This window comes from Platichthys flesus, chromosome 3 (genome assembly GCF_949316205.1).
Source record: "Platichthys flesus chromosome 3, fPlaFle2.1, whole genome shotgun sequence".
Taxonomy (NCBI): Eukaryota; Metazoa; Chordata; class Actinopteri; order Pleuronectiformes; family Pleuronectidae; genus Platichthys; species Platichthys flesus.
The window spans coordinates 9254239-9279647 of NC_084947.1; the positions used below are offsets into that span (position 1 = coordinate 9254239).

The window sequence follows — 25409 nt, forward strand, 5'->3', positions numbered from 1 at the left end:
TGAGATTACGGTCAATAGCTGCTTTCGTGTAATATTTATTTTAGAAAGAGCCTCTCCACTTAAATCGCTTTTTGGTAAACAACCTCCCAAGCGCTGCTGGGAAACAACTTGATCCAAAAAACCAAGACGTATTTCAGCATGTAGCTGTTAGAGCTGAGGGAGTAACACCTAGAATCTAGCTGGCAAACGCTCAAATCAAACACGACTGCCACTCCTGCTACACCCACACACATACATCGACAGACACACACAGACACACACGCACACCCACGCTGATGATCATATAACTCTGGAAAATCTGGTATCCAGTCTTTCCCTTCACCCTCTATTGACTCTCCTCCCTCCGTCCCTCCTCCTCCATGTTGTGAGGGCTGCGTGTTGTCTGAAGTGGCGTCTCCATTTCTAAAGGGTCTCATTGGGGCCCATCCATGATCCTCCTGACTCCCTCTCCCACTCTTTGAAAAGAGAGGAGGGTCCACGGCAATAAAACGCTGCTTTACACACACACACACACACACACACACACACACACACACACACACACACACACACACACACACACACACACACACACACACACACACACACACACACACACACACACACACACACACACACACACACACACACACACACACACACACACACACACACACCTGTCCTGTCATGCCTGTATGTGCTTATGGTGGTAATCAATACGTCTGTACCAGTGTCTCAAAAAACGAATTCCTGGTCAATGACGGTACATTAAAAATCCTTTTATATTGTCATGATGATCCTGCCACTGTCTCTCTCTCTCTCTAAACATACACACACACGCACACAGACACACACAGACACACACACAGATAAAGATTCCTGAAAACAAATAATTTCTGATCAAACTGACCGTGGAACTTGAGTCATGTTATGGATCATATGGAAATGTAAATAACGATAAATGTGAACTGAAAAGCTAAACAATATTTATTCATACAAGTTAGATCTGGTGTGAAAATAAAGAATTGTGAATTAAAGTAAAAGCTGAATATCCAGCCATCACTGCCTAAAACCAAAATTTGATTTGTGTTATATTACTGAATTGATTGTCAACTGCCAGAAGGCTTCATGTCACTTTGGGTGTGTGGGTGTGTGGGTGTGTGGTGGGGGAGGAATAGATGAGGGGGAGACAGGGGAAGAGATCAGGGGGTCGAGAGACAAACAATTATAGGGGAAAAGGTGAACTCCATGGCTGAGTACTCCTTATTAATGGGTAGAGTCTGAAGAACACTTGGCACATGAACACTTGCAAACAGTGCAGACAACGACACACACAAACACACACACACACACACAAACACACACACAGTCCAGAGCCTTGATCATGTCAAGGTTAACAATAGCCCTCAACAGTACAGTGCTTTCAGCACTTTACCACTGAAGGGGGAAACATATTCCCCTCATCTCAACGATCCATGAGGAAATATCTCATTTCTGTATTGTCCATCAAAGCAGAGGAATGCTAATGATAGGAAAGACAGAACATACAGTCTCTATCTGACTGACACACACGCGCACACACACACACACACACAAACAGGCCTATAAATATGCTCACATGGACATTACATATATATAAAAGAATGTACAAACCAACATAGACACTCAGCTCACATGCAAACCGCTGACATGTGTTGGTTGCATAAAGTCTATATTGAGTCGAGCTTTGCAAGGACCTCTGGGAAATATGCTGCTGAAAATGTCCCCTTCAGACACTGACCTCTAAACCTCGGCAGAACAATGACACACATGCACGTACACACACACACACACACACACACACACACACACACACACACACGTGTACATTGACAAATATAGACTGTTCACCAAGGTGATTGACAGCTCAAGGAGCAACGGCTATAGGGGAAAAAAACAGGATACGATTTCCACCGCAATCTATAAATGACAAAGTATACGGAGTGTGAGTGTGTGTGTGTGTGTGTGTGTGTGTGTGTGTGTGTGTGTGTGTGTGTGTGTGCACATACATATACCGTATGTGAGTATGGGTCTAAGCCACAGTCGTCATGCATGTTTGTACAGAATAAATCAAAGCTTTAAAGCTGTTGTTCGACAGAGAATACAAAAACTCTCTCACTGCATCATTTCATACTTAATTGTGATATTTCCAAATCTATCAGGCTGCACTAAAAGACTGTTTAACAGTTAAATGAGATTATTATTTCTGTGCTGCACCTCCTTCTCTTGTGGAAAGAATGAAAAATCCTTAATTTTTTATATATTCTCTTACATCATTTCTCTTCGCCCCTTCCAACAATCCATCACTTGTTCAGTATTTCCATAGCAACGGCACCGAGCGCCACTCTCTGCGTTCTGCACGGTACACGGGCGAGCGAGACGGGCGAGCGAGCCTGTGTTCCTCCTCAGGAGCCTGACAACACTGATTCTGAATATTTTCATTTTTTCCCCGCCTATTCCTTGCCTCCTCTGCGACATACAGGGTCGCGGCCTCCTCCTGTTTTCATCGCTCGCCGTCCTAAGTGGTCAATCGGCATTTACCGTCACATCGCTGCCAGAGGCTCCTCAGATAACCCCGGCTGACTGACTCATCGCTGCCTTCTCCTGCTTCTGGTTTGCAGGCAACAACCACCGGTCTTGGTTTTACTCCTGTTTTTAGTCATTTGTCAAGTCATTTTACTTCTCCCCTCTGATTGCTTGTAAGTTCATTGCAAGTTATTGATAATAAGGAAAATAGAAAAGGGAAGTAGCAGAAAGATGTGGACAAGTTAAGAGAGATACTAAAAAGAAAGAACAGGCACCAAAGGGACTGTGTGAAAAGTCGACTATTGGACAAACTGACCATAAAATCTGCATTTCGCCTCCTAAGAACAGAAGAGAACCTCTTTCCCTTCCCTTGGTGCCAATAGATAGAACCCAGAGCTGCTCCTGATGCTTCTCATCCCTTACCTCCTCTCTCACTCCCTGCCTCTGTCTCAACTGGGGGAGAGGCCGCCGCTTGTTCAGTCACACTGCATTATGGGGGCTGGAGACATCGAATAAGTGTGACATTATAAAACCAAACCGGGATTTCTGAGAGGGCATTGAACCGTGTGTGTGTGTGTGTGCGTGCGTGTGATGCCATTCAACCGCTCGGCCGCCTTTTATTTCTGTCAGACCGCAGGCTCGTAAAAACACATTCTGGCACCAGCAGCTAAAGGCCTCAGCCCACGCCGCCTCAGGTACTAAGGTTTCACTCATTCTTCCCCTCAAATCCCTCCCTCTCTCTCTCTCGGTCTCTGTCGGCATGGTCGCCATACCAACTCCACTCGTCCTTTCACTGGTCCAAACTGTGCGTCTGGCGCCTCCAATTAAAATCCCCTCCTCGCCTCCTTTATCTCTCTTTGTCCATCTTTATTTTACACTTGATTTAAGGGCCCTCTCACATCCATCTCCTCAAACACCACCGGCCGCCTTACGTCTCTGGGAGAAACGCTGCTCCGGGCAGCTGTTAGGATCCTCTCGACAGCCATGACAGCATAAATAGCATCGCAAATATGTACACTTTTAATTAGCCTGTAACTGCTCACTACAGCTGCACAGAATTAAAATGCAAAGCAAAAAAAAAAACTGGGCAGGTGGTCACCAATAAAAACGGCGAGCTGGAGACTAAAGAGTGGAAAGGAAACCAAGTGATGTAAAGAAACTGGTGTTTTTTTCTGGACCATTAAATGTTGGCCCTTTCCACAATTCTTATTAGAGTTCTATAGCACTCAGTAGAGCGCATACCTCCGCCAAGGAACAAGAGTCCCCTTAAATTCAGTCGAGCTGAAACTGCACACACACACCTATAGAAATCAGTTCCCTAAATATGGCTGATCATCCGTGAATTAGTTCCAACGACAACTGATGCCCCCCCCTCTCCCTCAAAGTGCCATGTCTCCATCACTGCCCACCAGAGCCGGACCAGATTAAAACCTGGGTCTTCTGCATGACCTGAGATGCCCAACGTATCCATTCCCAATGCAGACAAAAGCCAGATGTTAGCAGGTGTTGGTGGTTTTTTTGACCCGTGGAATAAGGGCCCATCAAAAACAAACACATCAACCAACTTACAAACAGACAGGGGTGTTACTACCTTCCCCAAAAAGAAAACAGATGACTTCCTTCCATCCTCACAACGCATATAGCAGGTGGCCCCTTCGATACAGTAACACAGTATGTAGCATCTGTTTGCCACTGTGTGGGAGAGTTAAGTAGTAGCGAGGGGAGCCGTGTAAATATAAAATCACATAAATATGATGAGTAGCTGCTGAAAAACAAATTCATACACTGTGGGGACATGATACTGCAATCTTGTGTTTTCACGTGGCCTTAAAAGACATTAGCAAACTGCATGCTGACATCAGAGGTTTTGTAAACCAATTTCGGGCAATGGTCTGGAGAAAACACACACACACACACACACAAACACACACATACACACACACACTGAAAGGTTATCTGCGAGTCACGTGTTACCCTTTCAACTTGGGAAATGGAGCCGTCTCCTGCGTTATCATCTCCCAAAATGAAGTCACACCTGCTGCTGCTGTGGTGCCGGTCTCACAGATCGTGTGGGTCACAGACAGATGACCTCAGCGAGGACTATCTGCTCATTAACAGCGTCCAGTCTTTGTTCTCCACCCTGAAACCGTCTGTAATCAACATCCACAGGCGTCTGTCTCCAGGGAGCGAGAGCGGGACGAGGGTGCATGTTGTGATGTGTGTATGTTTGTGTGTGCGGAGCCGGCTGCTGCAATCAGTCGTGAGCCCAATCATCATCATCATCATCATCATCATCTCGAATCACAACATACAGCAAGCCTTTCAGAGAGTCACACACACAAGGACCCGAAAGAAAATAACAGAAGAGAAAGAGAGAGGATGGGTTTTGAAGTCTTGACCTTGACATCAGGCTGATTGTCGGGACCGGTTGTGTCATCGATGTAAAGATCTGACACAAACACATGCACTGACGACAGGTGAGGCGTCAGGATGTTAGCCGGTATGAGAGCGGGTGTAATGGGAGGGAAATATTCACAGCACGTACAACACACTGTACAACACACTGCCAATCAAATGTGCCCCTTTGGCAAACAAACAGGTCTATGTGCCTCAGTTATTCGGCGTAACTCGAGTGTGCTGGATACATTTTTCAGCTCGAGTGCGGAGACCGACGACTGTCTGCGCTCTGCATGAAAGCTCCATGTGTTCTTCTGCATGAGGAGCCCATGTTTAACCCCCCTGGCTTTCCCTCTCACCCTTCAGGTTCACAGCCTCGGCAGAGAGGGGACATCGCGGGGTTGTAAACCAGGGGTTAAGCTGGAAAAGCATACCCGGTTGACCCGGCATTCGGGGGGGGGTTAGGGTTAGGGGGGGGGGGCACACACACACACATACATACAAAGTAACAGGACTACACGAGAGTGGGCAAGTACACACTTTCAGTGGGCAAGAGGCTCCGCAGCTCATCAAGTAGCCTGCCTTGATTTCCTCAACACGTTTTATTCTTTCTATGTGCAGCCACAGAAGGTTGTGTGTTTGTTCAGGAAAATTTGGCGATGATCATAGAGGCAATTAACATGTGTCCTCCTCATTACCGCTCTGACTCACACTCATTCACACACCTCCAAAACAGGGTTAGTTTAATTAATCTCTGGCACTTCATGATTTGACGCCAGCCACAGATCTAGCCGTCTCCAGTGGATGCCTCCCTCGCCTCCCTCGTACCGCCCCCCCCCCCCCCCCACCATCTATTGTTTCATTCCTGACGGAGCCACAGAAAACTCCTCAAGTGCAGAATATTTCTGTAGGACCTTTTTTTTTTTTCCTCTCTCAATCTTCTAACCTTTTTCTTCCCAATTTTGAAAAGCACAATTTCCCTGTAGCGCAGCGCTGGTCTCCTCTGGTCCTGGGGAGGCGGAAACAGACTTTGGCCTCCTCCTCATTGTGTCAACCCGCAGTGTCTTCACATGCCCCTTTCACTGGAAGGGTATAACAAGCCCCCTTAGATCCAACTACGCTCCACGCAGGTGCTACAACCAATCAGGAGGAGTCACAAGCAGGAGCTGGACCGATGTCTCAGCAGAGGCTGTGTTTTGCCCTCGCAGCACCCGGACGCCGTTCAGAAGACAGTGGCCTTTGAAACACAACTGGAACAAAAGGACAGCTGTGTGTGTGCGAGAGAGAAAAATCTGCAGCAGTGGCGCTCCAGTGACACGTCCAAACAGCTGGATGCCAGCGCAGACAAAGAGAGAGAACAGGAGGAAGGGATGGTGGAGGACAGAGATGTACAGACCTCTTGGGTCACGAAGAACAAACTGATATAAGCGCTTTTCTAAAAGTTATCACGATGGTTAAGTCTGGTGATTTTCTCCTTTTATCTCACTGCAAACAAATTCTGAATCATGTCAAAAGTTATTAATCATACAAACAAGTACTATGTGTTGTATCCAAAGGCTGTAATAGATCATAAATCTGTACCGTAGACCTTGAAGTATTAAAAACAAATCATGCTCTCGCCGTGAATCTTAAAATTACCCCGACAAAAACATCATCTACCCAGAGACGACTAAGTCCCATTGACAGGACCCTCAGTAATAATAGTTTGGGATTGAGGCTTTTTATCCTGAGCTTCTCCCACCAGACGAGTGTGTGCAGAATTTATTGCTTTTATTCTCCGACTCTCTTTTCAACTCTTTTTGGATTATTCATGTCTTCCTTTTTATTAGGTCAATTTGGCACCAGTTGCCGAAGCTGGAACAGCGACCTTTCCTGTAGGATTTTATTTAGAAGTCTAGTTTTCTCTCACTATCACTTGATTTACATTATTCTGGAAGGTTATTATAAAATTACCGCTCAATAAAGCCAGATATATGTCACCCACCACAGCTTTAACGAGTTTAAACAATGTTTTAAACGTTCAAACTCTGACAAAAATTGTTCATATATATTTGTTTTTGCTCAAGTTAAGCATAACTTTCCTTTGATGTACACATTGAATGCTCCCTTCGATTAGTTAACTTAAATTAAAGTAACATCCTGACAGAATTACTCAAATCATTGCTTTGTTCTTATTGGTGTTTCTGTTTCCTCTTTTCCACTGGAGAGTTTCAGAGTCCTGTGATTTGCCTACATCCCGCTTCAGGGGAAGTTTATTCCTGCCAGGAACACAATTCTGAGGCAAATGCTGACGTCTTTATCCCAAATTATCCCCATATTGGAATCCACACATATGGCTATCTCACGGATCCTCAGCCGCTCCTTTCCTGAACACATAAGGAACGGAAGTCTGAAATGTGACTAAGGCTGAAAATAGCAGAGCGCCCAGGTTTAATTTCCTCATGTCATTTGTTCAGGACTAATCCTGGGAGGGTGAGAGCGCGGCCCGGGGGCTGCTGGTTAAATATTATCCCTGAGGAGGATAACAAAAACAGCAGTGGCTACCATCCACACAGCAGTTTCCTTTACAGGGATTTGGGTAAATATTATCGCTGGAGTCTTCTGCTCTTGATTATAATTACAAGGGTGAAAAGGGCACAGAGACACAAAGGTGCACACAGTGAAGAGTTAAAAAAAGGAAACGTTGGTCAGCTCCGGCGATTGACTGTTGGCAATTCCGTTGCCGTGCCATTCTGAAACGGTTAAGCTTCTAAATGTCAGCGCGCACACACTGAAGGAAAAAAAAAAAAAAAGACAATGCATACAGCTCAGATTTGTCCATTCAAGTCAGGCCTAGCCAGATGACAACAATAATATGGGTGAAACACAAACATGGACCGGTGATGACCTCGACTGCGGAACGATAACATCGACTGCTGCTGAAAGACACACAGAGAAAGAGAGATACAGGGCCACAGAGGGAGAAGAAGAGGGGAAACAGGGACGAGGGACCGGCGGAGGAAGAGGAGGATGAAATCGGCACAGCCTTCAAAATGAAAGGTCACAGTCAGGAGGAGCCTCCATGGAGCCTCCTGTGGTCCTGAGTTAAAGACGGAGTTTGTCTTTCTGCAGGCGTCTGAGCTCAGTTAACAAGTAAGACGCATCCTTGTTGCTCTTTGTGCGTTTGTGTGTGCAGTATAAATATATGCTGCACACAGACACACAAACACACACACAGAAGTATGGAGTCATGCACACACATTCACAGATATACGACAGATGACACCATAGAAAGTATTTCAGAAAGAGCATCACGGAGACACACACGGAAAAAAAGATGGAAAGAAATTCAAAACCTGTTGTTGTCTTTGCATTTGAACCACAGGAAGATAATCCTTTGTGGGGTTTTTTTCCTCCTCCATGATAAGACCACTTCCAGCTTGGCAACTCATTATTTCCCAGACTGGGGGGGTTTGGAGCTGAAGCTGTCGCCTGCAGTACGGCTGTTGGCAACAAGTGAATTGATTTCTACATGCGTCTGTCTGACTGTCTCGATGCTCCATTACACCAGACCTTTGGAAAGATTAAGAGAGTCTTTCTGTGTTGTCATTCCTTGGCAGTCATTTTATCATTGTTTCACAATACCTTATATTTGTCTAACTAGCTTCAAATTATGCTTTTTCTACACTCATGATGAAATTTTGTGAAACAAACATTTTCCCACTACCTTTGAGTCCCTTGTTTTAACGCTTTCAAAGAGCAGACTTTGAAAAACTCTGATTTCTGTGTATCCTTGTAAAACGGGGTGCTTGGGATGGGAAACTATATTCAGTTTCTCTACATTTGTTTAGCTCGGTCAAGTTTGCAGGTAAATTTAGCATCACTGCGCCACATTGCCTGCATCACCAGTCGTCTGCCTGGTGGGTTTGACTTAGTTGAATCGCAATTGCTCAATTTTGATAAAATCACTTTGGGATTTTCACTTGTGATGAGTATTTTTCACCCTTTATTTGACATTGAAAAGACCAAATGATCAATCAAGGAGAGTATTAGCAGTTTAATCAATAATAACAATAACCGCTACACATCTGGAGGCTTGAGGCCGCAGGTTCAGTTCCAAGTCGGCCCCTCTGGTGCGGGTCTTCCCCCGTTCTCTCTCCCCAACGCTTTCACTGTTCTCTCAGTAAAAGGCAAAAGACCCCAAAAAATTACCAAAGGTTTAATTGTAAACAATAAACTATGGTTTCAGAGAATGATGGAAATATTTCAGTTTAGGAGTGGTGTTGCTTTCAAGTCTCTCCTCACTTCTAGGAACAGAAATGCTGTTTCTGGAACCAAAAAAGGAGCATGGTATAAATTCCCAGCGAGAGGAAAGTGAAGACAAGCCCCCCCGCCAGTCACAGCTTCAGACGCTTTCTTGTGGTTTCACGAGCAGCAATTTCTATTATGCTTAGCGTCTACGAGTGGTATGGCTGACATGACTTTGTGTGGGAACGTGTCTGTGTGTGGGTGTTGTTGGACAGGGCTAATTGCGTTGGGGTCGTCTGAGGGCGACGCTGGCTCCCCGGTCATTACCGGGAAAGACAGATGTTTTAGCACTCAGCGCCGCGATACGTCCCCGCACAGACAGACACACAAAACATAACATTACGTACTACACCTATGAAAGCCATGACGTGATGCCTAAATCAGGTTTTATGTGAGAGGCATTGATTCATTTCCCACCACTAAAACGCCAAGCTCGGTTTTTACAGCCCGGCCCAATATTGAACATGACTCCACACTAAATATCCTGCCGAGGCCTCGCTGGGTTTAACACCGTGACCTCCGCGCTCCACTGTGTTTTTATAGAAACGCATTATACCTACTGTCTGAATTAGTGTTTGAATAGACCCTAAAATGAACAATGCGTAGCTGTGTGTGTGACAAAGTGCAGCGTTTGTTTTTTGTACATCGTGCGGCGGCCATATTCAGCAGGCTGTGTTCTCGCGCTCGCTCTCTCCCTGATGCATTTTCCATGTGTGCTGGAAAGACAAACACAGCTGCAGCTTTAATGCCACTCAAATGATTCTGGGATTCAAAATGTGTGTGTGTGTTTGTGTATGTGTGTGTGTGTGTGTGTGAGTTCCTGTGTGTGTGTTTGCGTATGCAAGTTCTTTTTGACCACTACAGTGATAACCCTGTTGCAGTTAGTCTCTGTGTAACTACCCCTCAGAACTCCCCCCTGCAACTGCCTCACTTTGTAAGTGCGTGTGCATGTGCGTGTGCATGTGCGTGTGCATGTGCGTGTGCGTGTGCATGTGCGTGTGCATGTGAGCGTTTCCTCAGAGAATCATGAAGGCCTAAGTGGTATTTCTGGGCACCTATATGGCTGCCATTAAATAGCTTGTCAGCACCGTCAAACCTGACTGTTGATCTCTTATCACCCCTCTTAATTTTTTACTATATACCTCCCGTTCACAGAACACACGCACACGCACACACAAGCAGACAACAGGGAGTCCCCGGACGAGACGAGACAGGCTGTGAGCTTCAAATGACCCCGAAAACAGAACTGCTGCTGAGTGATAAATGAGACAAATACACGCTGGCACTCACTCCCTCTCACTTTCTTTTTGTCTTGCTCTCCCTCATTACCGCAGCGCAAATGGAGCCGTCGCCTCTCTCTCCTCTCTTACCGTCCCTGCACATAAATCTTCCCATGGCTAAAACTTGCGGATTGATTCAATTTTTCTTCTGAAGCAGCCTTTTCCTCGAGTTTTCTTTTACAACATATAAAAAGGGGGAACAGTCCACAGTCGGTAACTACGGATGTGCATGCGTGAAGAAAGATTTTGCAATGAGATTAAAGTAGCCTTCACTGGACAACGTGAGAAATGTGTTAACAGTTTTGTATTGGCGGACAAGTTTTGTGACAAACAAAATAGGTACAAACTCAAGCAGTAATTCAAACACCAACACGAGTGCACTGAAAAGTGTTATCGGCAGGTACCGCTGGATCCACGGCGTATCGATGCAGAGCCAGTGTGAGAGAAGGCTGAATCAAACAAGCAGTTGTTTGCCACACCGATCCCTTGATTTCCTCTTTCCTCCTGCTCAGCACTTTTCACAACAGATACTGCAGAAAATGACAAAGCCAGTACGATACTTTCATCGATCTGTTTTTCTTTTGTTTGTGCTCCAGCTCAGCTGTTTCCTCACTTCTCCTGGATTCACCTTCTATCGCTCCCTTCTCGCTCTCTGATTGGTCTCCTATAAGAGCTCGAGCCTTGAGGAATCCTCTTTCTAATGTACTCGAAGGAAGCGATCTGTTCTTCTGTACCTCTGGGTTCGTGTTGTAGGTCAGTGCCCTGCCACATAATAAAGAAGCGATCGGGCTCGGCACTGCTGTCAACCTCATCACAACTGTTTCTAAAGCTGAGGTGCACTTGTTCACGCCCGGGAGAGAAAACTACATCCACCTATCTGTAAATGGTTCCATCTCTACATCCAGCCTTTAATTCTTCAGTTTTCGGAGAGAGTACCAAGAATCTACCATCCTCCTTTGAGTGCTACACAAACGCATGGTTGGAAATAAGATTTGAGAATTGGAAACGGTCGCTGATGCAGGCAGGATATTTATATGAAGGGAAACACAAACAAATAAGGAGGAGCGTGACCGTGACATAGATCAAGGTAACTGAACAGGAGAAGGGCTCTGGCTAAAACAAGACTAAACAAGGAGCTCACGGTTTTGGCATGGACCAGAAAAAAGGATTTTGAAAATGTTCTAACCAAACAGTGCATCTAACAGACCTTCGCAGCACCGGCCTCTTTTAACCAGCTGTGGGAGAATTGTGTCAAACAGTGCAGAGAGAGATGAGGGCTACAAAAGAGCAATAGAGAGCTCCAAACAAACTCCAAACTCAGATGTTACAAGAGGCTTTCGCCTGCAACGCACCAAACGGTGGAATCACAAAGGTGGAAGCAAATAATAGCTACCATAGCAACTTAGCACCACTTTATATTGCTGAGAAAAGCTATGAGAAACAAGTAATGATGTGTGTTGTTCTCTGGATATAAAAGGACCTCTATGGGGATAATAGACTCTGCTCTTACTGCACAGCCCTATACGGCAGTCCATGTTCCAGTGAACACCACCTCAGCCTTCAGCTTCTCACACTACGAGTGGAGCTCAGAGAACCAATGCATCACTCTTCTCCTGACAGCAGTCTGCCATGGAGGTGCCTCTACTGGAGCTGGAGAGCTTCAGACAGCACAGTTTGACGAGCGCTAAGAATCCGTCATGATACACTGAAGATGCTTCGACAAAGTGACGACAGCTTGACAATGAGCTGGACCCATAAAAAGAGCATAAACTACAAAGCAACACAAAATAAAATCCCTGCGACAACCTTGGTTATTTTATTCTGTGGCGAGTCAAACTACAGTGTAAATATTTCATTACAGCGATAGGAAGGATTTTATTTCATGAATGCAAAGCCCCATTTATTTACAATTAAAGGGTTGTGGCTCACAGAGCTGGACTCAACCCAAGCAGCCTTCAGCTGATCCCCAGTTGGTCTAATGATGGAGAAGCATGCACGCATACGCACACACAAACACACTCAAACACACACACACACATTGCTTCTCTCCCAACCATTTCCCATCCTGATGTGATGAAGTCTGGCCGGAAACAGCCATTTCCCTGAATGTTCCCATCCCTCCTCCGGCATACTCCCTCATCCCTGATTCATTGCCAATAAATCACAGAGGGGAAAAGGCACAGAAAGAGAGAGAGAGAGAGAGAGAGAGAGAGAGAGAGAGAGAGAGAGAGAGAGAGAGAGAGAGAGAGAGAGAGAGAGAGAGAGAGAGAGAGAGAGAGAGAGAGAGAGAGAGAGAGAGAGAATGACAAAGTAGAGGAGAGGGAAGGAGAGATGGCTGCGTGAACCAGGAGGAGACAGTTCCCTGGAAGCAGGAAAACAGATATGAATCGCCAAATATGGCTGCGTGTACTTTGTGGTGGTGACGTCTGATCGAGAAAACAAGAACAACACAGATGTTACAAAAACACCATTACTAAGCGGGCATGCTTTATTTCATGGGTACTGGTCAAACTCTAAACAAGCCGAGAGGACGAGGTTGTTTGTGAGAGACACACAGACTGCTGCGTAATCTTCAACTCAAGCTTTCGTATCTATGACACATGTGGACTTAAACCGCTGAAGTCTATGATTGCAAAACGCATGATTAAAGTCAGGCTGTCCTTTGCTGTATGTCTCACGGATAAACAGTCTCCCACCTACTTCAGCTTCATTTACAGTAATCAAAGTGCCACACACACTATAAGGCTTTCCACATCGCTCGCCTTGTTTTTCTCCCCATCCTCCACTCACAAAAGCCCACTATGGCAGAGTAATATACGCCACCGGCAAACCCCACCCAACCGAAAAAGGCTTTTGATCAGGCCTTCCCGACTATTTACTCTCCCACAGGGACTCCGGTTACCACTTCCCTCCTCCCCTTCCCATCAACATCGCACCTCAGCCCAACACAAGGGATTTCAGTCACCACTTAAACTTCGCGTCATCTCTCTGTAGGTTTACATTATGTCCAAAAATAGAATTTGGCATCTGTGTCCTTACTCTCTAATGCTCTGAGGCCTCTATTGCTTCAGAGGAGTAGAGTTTATTATCAGTTAAACAGAGTAGCTGACAAGCAGAGGTAGGAATAACAACACCCGGCATAGAGGGGATGTGCAGCAGCGACAGGAGACTGGGAAACCCGTTGAGTGAAAACATCAAACTCTAAAACATCTGATTTGTTCTTAGCTGGTTGAATCAGTTCCCCACTGTTAAACCAAAGGGCAACACATGATAACCAATCTCATGCCTGTTCTGCATCAGTCGATCTGAGCACTACACTCACAAAAATGGGAAAATAGAAGTTTGTACAATATCATAACAACAAGGTGAACTTCATCTGATGAGGAAGATCATGGGATTACAGATGAAAGCTCCAGAACAGCCACTCAATGGACCTTGTGGTGACATTGTTCATATCTTTGACAATAATATCTGCCTTATGCAAAGGTTTATTTACTGACTCCATTAAGGTGCATTTTAATCTCCAAACTTGGTTTTATATAAGTTTTTAAACAAAAGCCTTTGTCTAATAAACCACAGTAATCAACTGACACTGCTTAATAATGTTGTATGCATTTGAAAGTTTGCCTCCTGATCACCACAAATCTCAAGTTAACTGAACCCTGTCTGTTTACACCAGATGGCACGCAACAGTTTGAAGTGCAGCTTTGAGACAGTCTGTTCTTCTAACCCTAATGTTGTTGACGTTCTCTCAGCCACCAGCATAAACCTGATGGTACATGTTTTTACACTAGCAGAGTGCACGGACCATGAGGGTGCAAATGAGGTGTCAGAGTGACTCATGGTCCGACACTTCTAGATGTGTGGAGTTGCTTATGGAAGGTGTCCCTTTTCTAAGATACATTGCCACACTCAGCTTAGGCCTCCTTGCACAATCTGTGCAGATAGAGTGTGTATAATCATATGATTTAGCCAGTGAAATGAATAATGCAAAATGACACAAGATGAGCGACAGTGAATGTATACAGAGCTTATTTACAACTTGAAATCAACAGTTTTAAATTGACCATATGAGAGAGAGTAAAAAATAATGTTTATTGGCTTTTGCTATATATGCCAGCCATTAAACCCATTTCACTAATTAGTTGAAGCCTGGCTGTATTGACCTGCTCTCTTCAGGTATGAAAGGTTCAGGTATATTATGATACCTATTCATCATGTTGATATTTTCTTTGGAGTGGAGTGGAGTCGATCAATATAAGATCAAAGTCCATTACAACTCACAAACTGCATCTTAAAGAACAAAGTGAAAACAAAAAAAATTGTTGACCAAGGCTACTTACAGAGCTATATCCCCTACAGGGTTTCCTGTCCTGATCAGCAGGGGCAGACGGACCCTCTCATTACCGAGACCGCAGATGAAAATGAGAGCAAAATGAGGCCCATTACCACACGGGCGTGACTAATATCCCTCCGCAGACCTCTCCACACACACTGGACACACGCACACTCATCTCACATGCACATTCAAGTTACATGTATTTAGGAAAAAAAGTAATACGCACACGCCAAGCTGCTCGTGAATCAATAACGCTACACAGAAACAAAGACGAGAGGAAGTTGGTAATAAACTTTGGCTCTATTAAATCGACCAGATCTCGGACTGCTCTGTGGGGGGTGTCTGGCTCCTAACTGTGTGTGCCTATATAGGTGTGTGTGTGTGTGTGTGTGTGTGTGTGTGTGTGTATTCCCTAATCATCCATGATGTCATTAGTGCTTAATGGAACCCCGGCTCAGCCTAATTCCTGCCCACTAAATGTCTTTGCCTTTTCTATTCCCTCCCTCACTCGCTCCTCTCTCCCTAACCACTCCAACCAGTGCTGTGATACCTCATCTCTCGTGTGCTTCCCTCATCTTTCCAAATATCCAGTCTGCTCGCCATGTCCTCAAATGTCCACAGCACATTCATTACCTCAGCGGAATTCACAATCATCAACCTCTAACCCACCACTAGTCTCGCTCTCGTTTCAATCCACAGCTCCTGCAAATTTGCATTACCGATTTCGGTGGGACTTCTCTGCCTTGAATTTTTTCCACTTCATCTCTTTCCATAGAGTCGTTCCATCACCTATTTCCACCTTTTTCCCTGAAACACCATCTGCTATTCTCTATCCACATGGGCTTTTTCCATCCAAGCCCGGGATTTTGTGGCTTAGCTTTTTATTATGACTCCAATTTAATCAAAAGTCCGTTAACAGTTTATTTTTTACGGGGATAAATTTGACAGGAATAACAAATGGGGAGGGTGACCTTTGAAAAATATAAATTCTCTGTGGGGACCTGGAGAGTCTCAAAACTATTGGACATTGCATGGACACAGACTTATATCATGATGTAAAGTAAAATCACAGAATATCACATGAATTTGTAGATGTTGTTGACAGAGGAAGTGAAAACGATAAAATCTTTGAAGTTGCGGTTTTAAAATCTGCATTTAAGATATCAACGTTTTGATTTCAGGTTGTGATTTGTTCAAATTGCTTGGAATTCACTTGTTGATCGGATTGGCTGATGTGTTTTTCATATGTCAATCATGTCACATGCACATTTCTCTCATTCAATGCTCCAGTTGTACATTCACCTGTGGTTCATCTAAACTTTTACCTCGCTGTCAACCTTTTAACTGCCTTCTCAATGTTTTTTCTTTCTTTCCCCTCCTTTGCCCATCGGGCCTGCAGAGTGATTTATAGCTTTGCAATGGGCTGGTAGATGGAGGGAAGAGAAAGGGAGGAGAGGTGGATCAGGGGAGGAGGGGCTGAGTAGAAATTGGGCGGTTTGGCGTTTGAAGTACATGAAGGAGTAATATAAAATACACCTGGTCCATCCACGGGGCACTCTCTGTTAAGAGAAACAAAGGTAGGGGGTGGGAGACGGAGGAGGAGGAGCAGAGGGCCGGGCCGTGGGGAAGAGAGGGGAGCGAAAGGGAGGGGAGGGGGGTCACTTCGTGTTTCCTTTCAGGATGGCTTTTATGGTGTAACTTCAAACGGTGACCTCCCTCAACCCACCCACCCCTCCCCGCCCCTACATCCCCCTGCTCCCTCACTCCATCCGTTCCACCGTTCGTCCCTCCCGCTCTCTCACTATTGTGTATGGCCAAGTGGACAGTAATTGGCTATTCTTTCATGAGGCTGATTTCAGCACTCTCTTCCCCCCACAGGAAGTGGGGCCTTTTGCTGCCCCCTTAGAAGTACATGTGTATGTGTGTGTGTGTATACGTTGTAAATACGCCAGACATTAGGTATCAGGTGGTTGAAGGGAGCTGCACTGGCTGCGGACTCTACAGGCATTTCATTCACTGTGTGCTCCACGGCACAGGAATTGGATGGAGGTAATCTGATACGACGAAATCAAGTTGAGGGTTTGGTGAAAATATGCTCTGGATTTTTAGTACCGCTTAAAAATGTTCATTACATAAAGTTTACAATACATGTGTGGAAAGGTGCAATCACAACCACTAAAAGCACATTTAAAACCCTCAAAAGATATTGGATTTATACAGTTCTTGGCAATGAAAAAGTATTTTATTTTTCTATTCATGCCTTTAAATGTACTGTACGAAAAGATAAGAGGCTTTGAAAATGTTTCTTACAGTCTACAATATCCGAGCATACTGCAAATGATATATAAAAGCCGCTCTACTCTCACTAATGACTTCTGGCCCTCTGTGGCTTATAGATCAGTGTGCGTTCATTAATGATGCAGGCTTGTGTGCAAGTGTGTGCGTCAATTAGTGTGTGGAGAGGATTAGGTGTCCCAAGAGAGGCCTAATTAACACTACACACAGGCAAAACCAGCGCTTTCCCTTTTCCTTTTTGGGGTTGTAGAAAGTGAAAAGTTACAGAAGTATATGACAACAAGTCGGGATCTATAAAAAGTATAAAGGCCTCATTCAAACCAGTTATGTCCTCCAGACAAACAAGACACATTCTCATATATGCATTGACCCTGCACCCACACACGTGATATATATGTGATGTATACAAGCTCTTAAAAGGTTAAATACTTGGGCAGAGGACACAACATAAACACAGACTTAAATACAGGGTTGTCTGTCTCCGCAGACACAACACATCAACAGACTTTGGGATTATTGTGTTGTAACACTGTTCCACTCGGAGTGAATCACTGAAACTTTACGAAAGCAGTAAACACAGGAAAACAGAAGTTTCCAAAAAGAGAGTACAGAAGAGTGCCTCCTACCTCTTTGTAGTTCACCTTGGGCTCTATTCTCCTCCGCTTTCTGCCCTTCCCCTGATGACTCCGACTGAGGAGAATCCATTTTACAACCTGCAGGAGGGAGGACGGTGGGGTGAGGTGGTGAAGGCGGGAAATAAAGTAGAGGTAGAGAGAGGGAGAGACCAGAAAGAGAAGAGGTTTTGAGTAACAGGGATGAGACAGTACACGGAGGAAAATACAGTAAAGGATGACAGAGGACAACAGAAAGGGAATAAGAGAAATAAATTAGTTTTTTTTTATCTTATAGCAGGAAGTGAATCAGACTTACAGCACAATTTCTATCTCTCAATTGGAAAAGCACCCAGGAATACACACATGCACACACTAACATGCCCCCCCCCCCCCCCACTCACATAAAATTTGAACCTTTCAGGGCTCACTCGTGCTCCATTTGTAACCGACGCAGCTGTCGGCTAAGACAAAAGAATAATAGTTAAAGTATGTTTCTGTGACGGAGCCTGGAGCGCAGCAAATCCAAACACCACAGATCTCCATTAAACAGCCAATCACTATCAGTGCCAAACTCAATCTACTCCTCTCATCCACATGTTTTTTTCCTAACATGTGGACAACATATAAAGTCTATAAATAATTTCTTTCCCCATAAATATTCTTCTCAGATCTGTTTCAGTTTTATCTTAATGGAAAGATTAACGTGAGAGTGGGAAAATATAGGCAAAGCAATTTCAAACAACACAGGACCTTTATGGGAAATCTGATAGGGAGGCACAGAAAGACACGCAACAGATGTACAGCCCTGTGTGAGCCACTCTTCACTCAGAGACGGACAGAGGGAGAGACTGGAACGAGAGAGTGAAGGAGCAGAGGAGAGGTGGATGGAGAGCAGGAGAGGTATAGAGATAAGAGATGGTATCAAACCGTGCGGAACAGAGAGTGTGAAGGTGGGAAAAGAGAGGAAAGCAGAAACCGTGGGAAATAAACCAGAGACATGAAAAAGCGATTGATGGGAATCAGATCGAGCAGTCTAAGGTGCAATATTTCAAAATCTGAGAGATGCCACCCAAGTCTGTATGGCACTCCCTGAGGACGAGAAGAAGAGACAGGAGAGGACAGAAGAGGAGGAGAGAGAGAAGGAGAGACAGAGAGAGAGTGTGCTTACCTCAGCTTTGACTTCTTCTACCAGCCTCGCCTGTGACCACACGGAGCTCCTTTCATACAGCCACTGAACGACAGAGGAGAAGGGAAATCAGTGAGCCGGGGGCAAGTGATCGGACAGAGAGGAATGCTTTGCAGAGACAGAGAGAGAGAGAGAAGGAGAGAGAGATAGAGAGGGAGGGGGCGAGAGAGAGAGAGACAGAGAGAGAGAGAGAGAGAGAGAGAGAGAGAGAGAGAGAGAGAGAGAGAGAGAGAGAGAGGCAAAGCAGGAAGGGGAGGGAGAAAGGAGGAGAGGTGGGAGGAGAGGAAGGAGGAGGTGGGAGCGCGATCACTTGGTTCTCAGACGGAAACTCGCGACTTGACTCCGGAGGATGAGAGACAAGAGGAAGAGTGGAGGAGTAGAAGAGAAGGGAGAAAGAAAAAAACAGGAGGAGGAGATTAAGGACAGACGGTCTCTCACACACACACACACACACAGAGAGCAATACACAACCTACGCACAGACAGTGGGCACAAACATACAGCACTTACTCTCTAACCTTATTAAGCTTTTGGCAGAGCTGCTGCTTGAGTGATGTGAATCACACAACAGAGTGATGACGCTGAGGGCTGTGTGTGTTTGTGACCGTGTGTGTGTGCATGTCTATCTATAGTCATGAGGGCCAATTTTGGTTTAATACCATCATTGTGAGGACATTTTGACGTTGTGATGACTTTTTGGGCGGTCCTCAAAAAGTAGGGTTTAAGACTTGGTTTAGGATAGGGTTAGGCCTTTAGTTATCATGGTAAGATTAAGGTAAGGGGATAGGGAATACACTATGTCAATGAGTGTCCTAAAAAATAGAGACAAGTGTGTGTGAGTGATCAAAAGACCGAGACACACTGGTGTACAGGAAAACAAGGTCTATATAAGCACATCGCACACGCAAACAGACGAGATGCAGCAGCGCCACATCACACTCCTACTGTACAATCCATGATACACACTCCACAGACATCCCGAGGTGCACACGATGCTCCTGCTATTAACGTTGCCATAGCCACACACGCAAAGTTCAATACTATAACTGCATGCCTGAGTAGTTCTCTCTGTGTATTACACAGTAGTACTCCAGCAGAGAGAGCATGAAGGTGTGTGCAGAAGCAGAGGACATAGACGGAGGGAGAGTGGGCTGTATAGAATGTGGTATTGAAAGAGTAAATCGTCATTGTGTAACACGATACCACACACAGCTCTTTTTGCTGCCTGGATCCCCACCACCATCCCATGAGTATAGCAAGGCTTTTGTCTTCCTCAACCTCTCTCTTGCCCCCCCCCCCCGTCTTTGCAGTGTCTGGTGGATCAATAGGTTCAGAAGCTACACTGAGAAGCAAATAAATCGCATCCCTTCTCACATAAAAGCACCTTATAGCGATTTGTGTTAGTTTTGTCAATCGACAGTATTTTAACTAATTCAATTGGAATCATTCCACACAGGTTGAGAACGGGAAGTGCACTATTCTTTATAAATAAGCCAAACCGATCACATGCAGTAGTTTTTAATCGTGAAACAAATAACTGTGTTTAAAGTTTCCTAAATATAAACACACACCATGATGTGAGTCTGACTAAGTCGCTCTATTCAAAAAGTTTTCAGGTCTGACAGCCAGCGTTAACTTTTAAAGGGAGAACATTTAAGCTCCAGGTTTTTTGCAACTCTTATATCAAATTTTTTTATATGGAAAAAAGGTAAATATTAAGTCAGCTGTATGAAAAGCTTTGGTCAATAAAGGGTCATCTTTATTTAAAAAAGGTATCTCAGCCTAGATCCATCATCCCATTGGGAGTGCTTACTCATCTTAACTGTGCAGTTTAAAATAGGCCGGCACTGGCCTTTCCATTCCACATCTCTTACCCCGGGATCGGTGAATGTCATTGTTTATTATTAGGCCAAACCATTTCCTGCCTTTCTCCAGCTCAAGCACACTGTCGAGCGATGGATGGGAGAGCGATAGAGAGAAATACAGAGAGAGAGAGATTTTAAAAATGTGTTTGTGGCTAGTGTACACAATACACAAGTACTTGCATTTGTAAAAGGTTTCGATCGATCTGGCTGATCTTATTAGCCGCTGACTCGCACATCAAACGCACAGAAAGGCCTCTGAGAGAACACTCTAGCCCTCACCCAATCAGGTGTGAGAAAACCGCAGTCCCTCCAAGCTGTCCTTTCCACCCTCAGAGGCCCCTGGAAGGCTCCAGTTACATCATCACATAATCTAGAAGGTGAAGGTTCCCAGACAGCAACACAAGCACAGACACAGACACACAAAAAAGCCCATACACACAGTTACAATTAAGATCAGTTACCATGGAGATAGGAGGATTGAAGAAGCTGATAAAGTGGATTGACGGGTGTGTGTGTGTGTGTGTGTGTGTGTGTGTGTGTGTGTGTGTGTGTCTAGCATTGAATTCCTGGTATCTTCGACCATGGGTCTCTCAGGATCAGAGCGGGCAGATGCAGAGAGGCTCCGCTCACCTTCGAGTTACAATACCACTTAAGTGAAGTACCGCATTCAAGCACTACAGCAGCTCACCATCACTGAGAATCATCTTTTCAAATAGTGACGTGGAAAATTAAAAAACGTCTTCAAGTAGAAATGGTTTGCTCTGATCAGGAACGCCCTTGTCAGCGCCCAGCAGTTTCTAAATGCCTACAGGTTATAGTCACACATCATTCAAGCTGAGGTATTTCTGTTTTGACAGCTATATACCTCTAACCTGAGAGATAATTTTCATTATGGCAGCGTTATTACAGTTCTTTATAGCTGCTCTGTACTATGACACATGTGATGCTGCTCTTGTCAACTCAGGGTAAGTTTTAAAGGAGACTCCTCCCACAAACAATAAATAAACATCTATTTTGGAATAATCTTAAAATGACTGACTTTATATTGGATCCCCACAAAAAACGTAGAAGTTAAGAAATCAGGAAATGCAATTGATGAAACAACTCGAACCACATTGATTATTTATTCAGCCATTTAGGTGATAGTTTGTTTCGTGAAGCCAACATGGCACCAACTGTTTTGCAGTTGTCAGTTAGAAGAAAAGCCGCAGAGATAACTAAGAAAAACAACAAGTAAACTAAAGTATAAATTAAGACATGTTCCATTTGAAATAAAAGGAAAGGATAAAAACAGCTCGAGTATGGGAGTGTGTCTTAATGTGCAACAGGTCAAACAAACAAACGTCATCGCTCAGTTGGAAAGAATGGAAACCACTAATCTCTTGTCCAACCAGAAACTAGTTTGACTAAACGATGCTCCAGCCTCACGACCCTCAAAACAACAGCAGTGTTCTAATCTGTGATTATTACAGATGTATAGAGCATGAACATAACTCAAGTAGTTACTTATTTGAAAGTTATGACACAAAACCTGTGGCAGAGATAACTTCATACAAATAATGGAAGTGCTAGACTCTAAGCACAAACTGTACTATCAATACTACTATTAGTAGTACTCATTTATAATCATGTATTTGACACAGACAAACAAGTTTCTTTTCAGTCTAGCTAGATTAAATAATTAAGTGTTAGATATTTATCGTAATATATAATATTATTTCAATACAATTATATCTATATATTTTCATAAAAAAATATATTTAAATCTAATTTATTTAACACAGAATCAATGTCGTTTCAGTCTAACTGAGTCAAGGAAGTAGTTTCTTTAACTAGGACAATATAGTAAAAATACATTTCAAATGAAACATTAAATACAAATGTCACTTACATTTTAAAATGCATAAGCTGTATTATAATGTATACTATATAAATAAAGTATTTACCCTCTGGTAGTTTATATATATAAATATTTAAAGACATTTTAAAAGAAGACAGGAACAATAAATAGAGAAAGAGAAAGACTCCACATACTGTACCTTTGGAATTCCCGGACGATCGAGCCACTCGGCATAAATAGCACTGAGGGTGAGGCCTTTTCTGGAACACAATGGCACAAGTGTTAGTATTATTCCTATTATTATAGCGATGACTGTTATTGCCCAAGACACCCTACGAAAACATGGCTCTGGGAAAAAGCTGTTAGGGTCATGGCGGACTTGAGGTCTTGGCCAACACCTTAAACAAAACGAGGGGCACACCCACTTTCCCATACAAGGACAAGCAAACAGGCATGTACAGACAATGATTGGACCTCTATGTTTGCATGTATGAAAGTATGTATATGAACAAGTGTGTGTGTGCAGCTTTGGAGGGACTGGTGCTTTACTAAAGTCATGCAGTAGACAATGCACAGAACACACAAAGCGAGAAAGCTTTCAGAAACAAAAGGGAATGCAGACAAAATTCCAGATGCAGTCTGTATAGTTTGTTGTATAAATATAAAGTAAACAAACTACACAGTACACAGCATTCTCCCTCCATCGTCATTCCTGCCGCCTGCGCTTCAGATTCCACATTTGACTATTACTGTAAGTTAATCAGTGATGATCAGCCAACTTGAGGTTATTTCGTAATTTACATTGTTGTTCACTCATTTTATCTCGATCACACTCCACTTACTGAAGCTTGATACGTTTTTTTCTGCATTTACCAGATCAACTTCTGAATGAACTTGTTGCATTCAGGACAAACAGAAAATTAATCCTTAAGTGAACCTTCCTTTCTTTTCATTCTATTTTCAAACTAAGCAAACAGGGAGGGGCAACTGGGTGAATAAGATAATACCCCGAGATCAGCAGGACTCTTTTAGCAGTCAATTACACAACATAACATAAGTGATGTCTTAATTGGAGTTTTGGCATAATCCGACTATGCTCTGTAACATGTACATGGGAATCTGAATGGACTATTCTATTCGTAACTCATGTAAATAATTGAAATAATGACTTATTCAGAATGAGGTTAATAGTCTGATTATTGCTCTCCATTTGAACAAAGTCAATGTGATGGCCAAAGATTTGTGTCACCTTTTCCAGTATTTACAGTGCTGTGCTTCAGTGCTGCAGGTTGATGTTAGCATGCTAGCACGCAGAGGGTTGATCTTGTGCAGACTTTGAATGTCTAAGCTGAATTTAAAAGGCAGTCCATCCAATAGCTGTTGAGGTATTTCATAAAATTATGGAGCAGCACACCAACAAACCAGTTTATAGACTTCTGAACATGTGGTTAGCACTTTGCTGCAAGGTCAAACCAGTGCTCCTTCGCTCCCACACTCTAAAGTCTAAATCCTACAGCGTCATTTCTTATTGTATATTTGCTAAAAAACTTTGGCAGATGGAGAGTGGACTTTCAGTAAATGGAAGCTCATAAAAATCTCTTTTACTCCGCAGTATACTGGGGTAGGTAATATTTCCAATAAAGCACAGATTTGCCTAGAAACCGGACATTAAAAAACGTCAATGGGGCCTTTACCACATGGAAAACTCTACTTTTGGCATGTGGACTGGAACCATAGACGGTACATGAGGACTAAACATCTGTCACATCAACAGAGACACCATAAAGCAGGATTACATGGGATATCAGAGGATTGTTCTTTTCTGCAGCAAACAGAAGGTTGATACCGTTAATCCACGACATGACGGGTCATATTGTGTTTAATAATAGGCTTAGATAAAAAATATGTGACATGTGTGGACTAGTTTCTTCATGATGGGATTGGAAACTTTAATTAATTTGAATAGTATTACACAGGGGAACATACCAGCTTTTAGAAAAGGTATTCATAGAGAGAAGTAGCTTCTTATTGACAGTAATAAATAGAAATACAGATGTTCTTTATGTATGCTGTCATTTTAAAGTTAAGTCATATAATTATTATGGTTGGATGATTTAGTGTGGGGAATGGGCAGGATATTTGACCCCCCTCCCCCACTCTTTCTAGAGCGCCTAATCTAATCCAAAACCTTGCTTTTCTAGTGGTCTGTTTTGTGAAAGAGGCATCACATCCAAATATTGACTGTCCCCAGCTCCGTTTGTTTAAATCTGTCAATGTCTGCCAGCTCGGCGGCACACTCCACATAACAGAAAAGAGCATAAAAACAACAACATTCAGAGCAGACCCCAAAAAAAAGGAGAGCTCAGGAAGAGAAGTGTTAGAAAAGTAAGGTTGAGGGGGAAATAAATAATGTGAAAGACAGACAGGGGAGAAAAGAGGAATGGCGAGACGGGCAGAAGAAGAGGTTAATGAGGCAATCAGGAGAAATAGGGAGCTGAATGATTAAACGAGTGCAGGGAGGGAGAGAGAAAATTAGCGAGGAAGCGAGCGGGAGGAGCAGTTATCCTTTTACACTTCAATTAATATGAGAGCGGATGAGACTGCTCTCTAAACAGGATTGGTGTTGGGAGCCGTCTCTGGCCGTGTTTCCACAGCAGCACCACGTTAGTCAAAGGGCAGCGGCCAAATCAACACATGCTCAATTACTTGACATAAAAAAAAAATCTATTCACAAATCCCATCTGTTGCCGAAATAAAAGTTCT

The 25409-nt window shown here is 43.8% G+C and overlaps 1 protein-coding gene across 6 annotated transcripts in view; it reads right to left on the reverse strand.

Annotated features, from left to right (window-relative positions):
* Positions 1–25409, reverse strand: part of aopep (aminopeptidase O (putative)) — a 69598-nt gene that overhangs the window by 15193 nt on the left and 28996 nt on the right. For 2 of the 6 annotated variants that reach the window (XR_009915782.1, XR_009915778.1), the window contains 3 exons: positions 22846–22906; positions 21086–21176; positions 20236–20886 (listed from right to left, as the gene is read on the reverse strand). Coding sequence is in view for 1 of the 6 variants with exons in the window: in XM_062381749.1 (XP_062237733.1) it covers positions 17769–17855; positions 18925–18987; positions 22846–22906 (211 nt within the window). In the remaining 5 variants the exon portion in view is untranslated. Of the gene's footprint in view, positions 1–17768; positions 17856–18922; positions 18988–20235; positions 20887–21085; positions 21177–22845; positions 22907–25409 lie in introns of those variants that run through there. The other 4 variants (XM_062381749.1, XR_009915784.1, XR_009915781.1 and 1 more) reach the window with 4 other exon arrangements.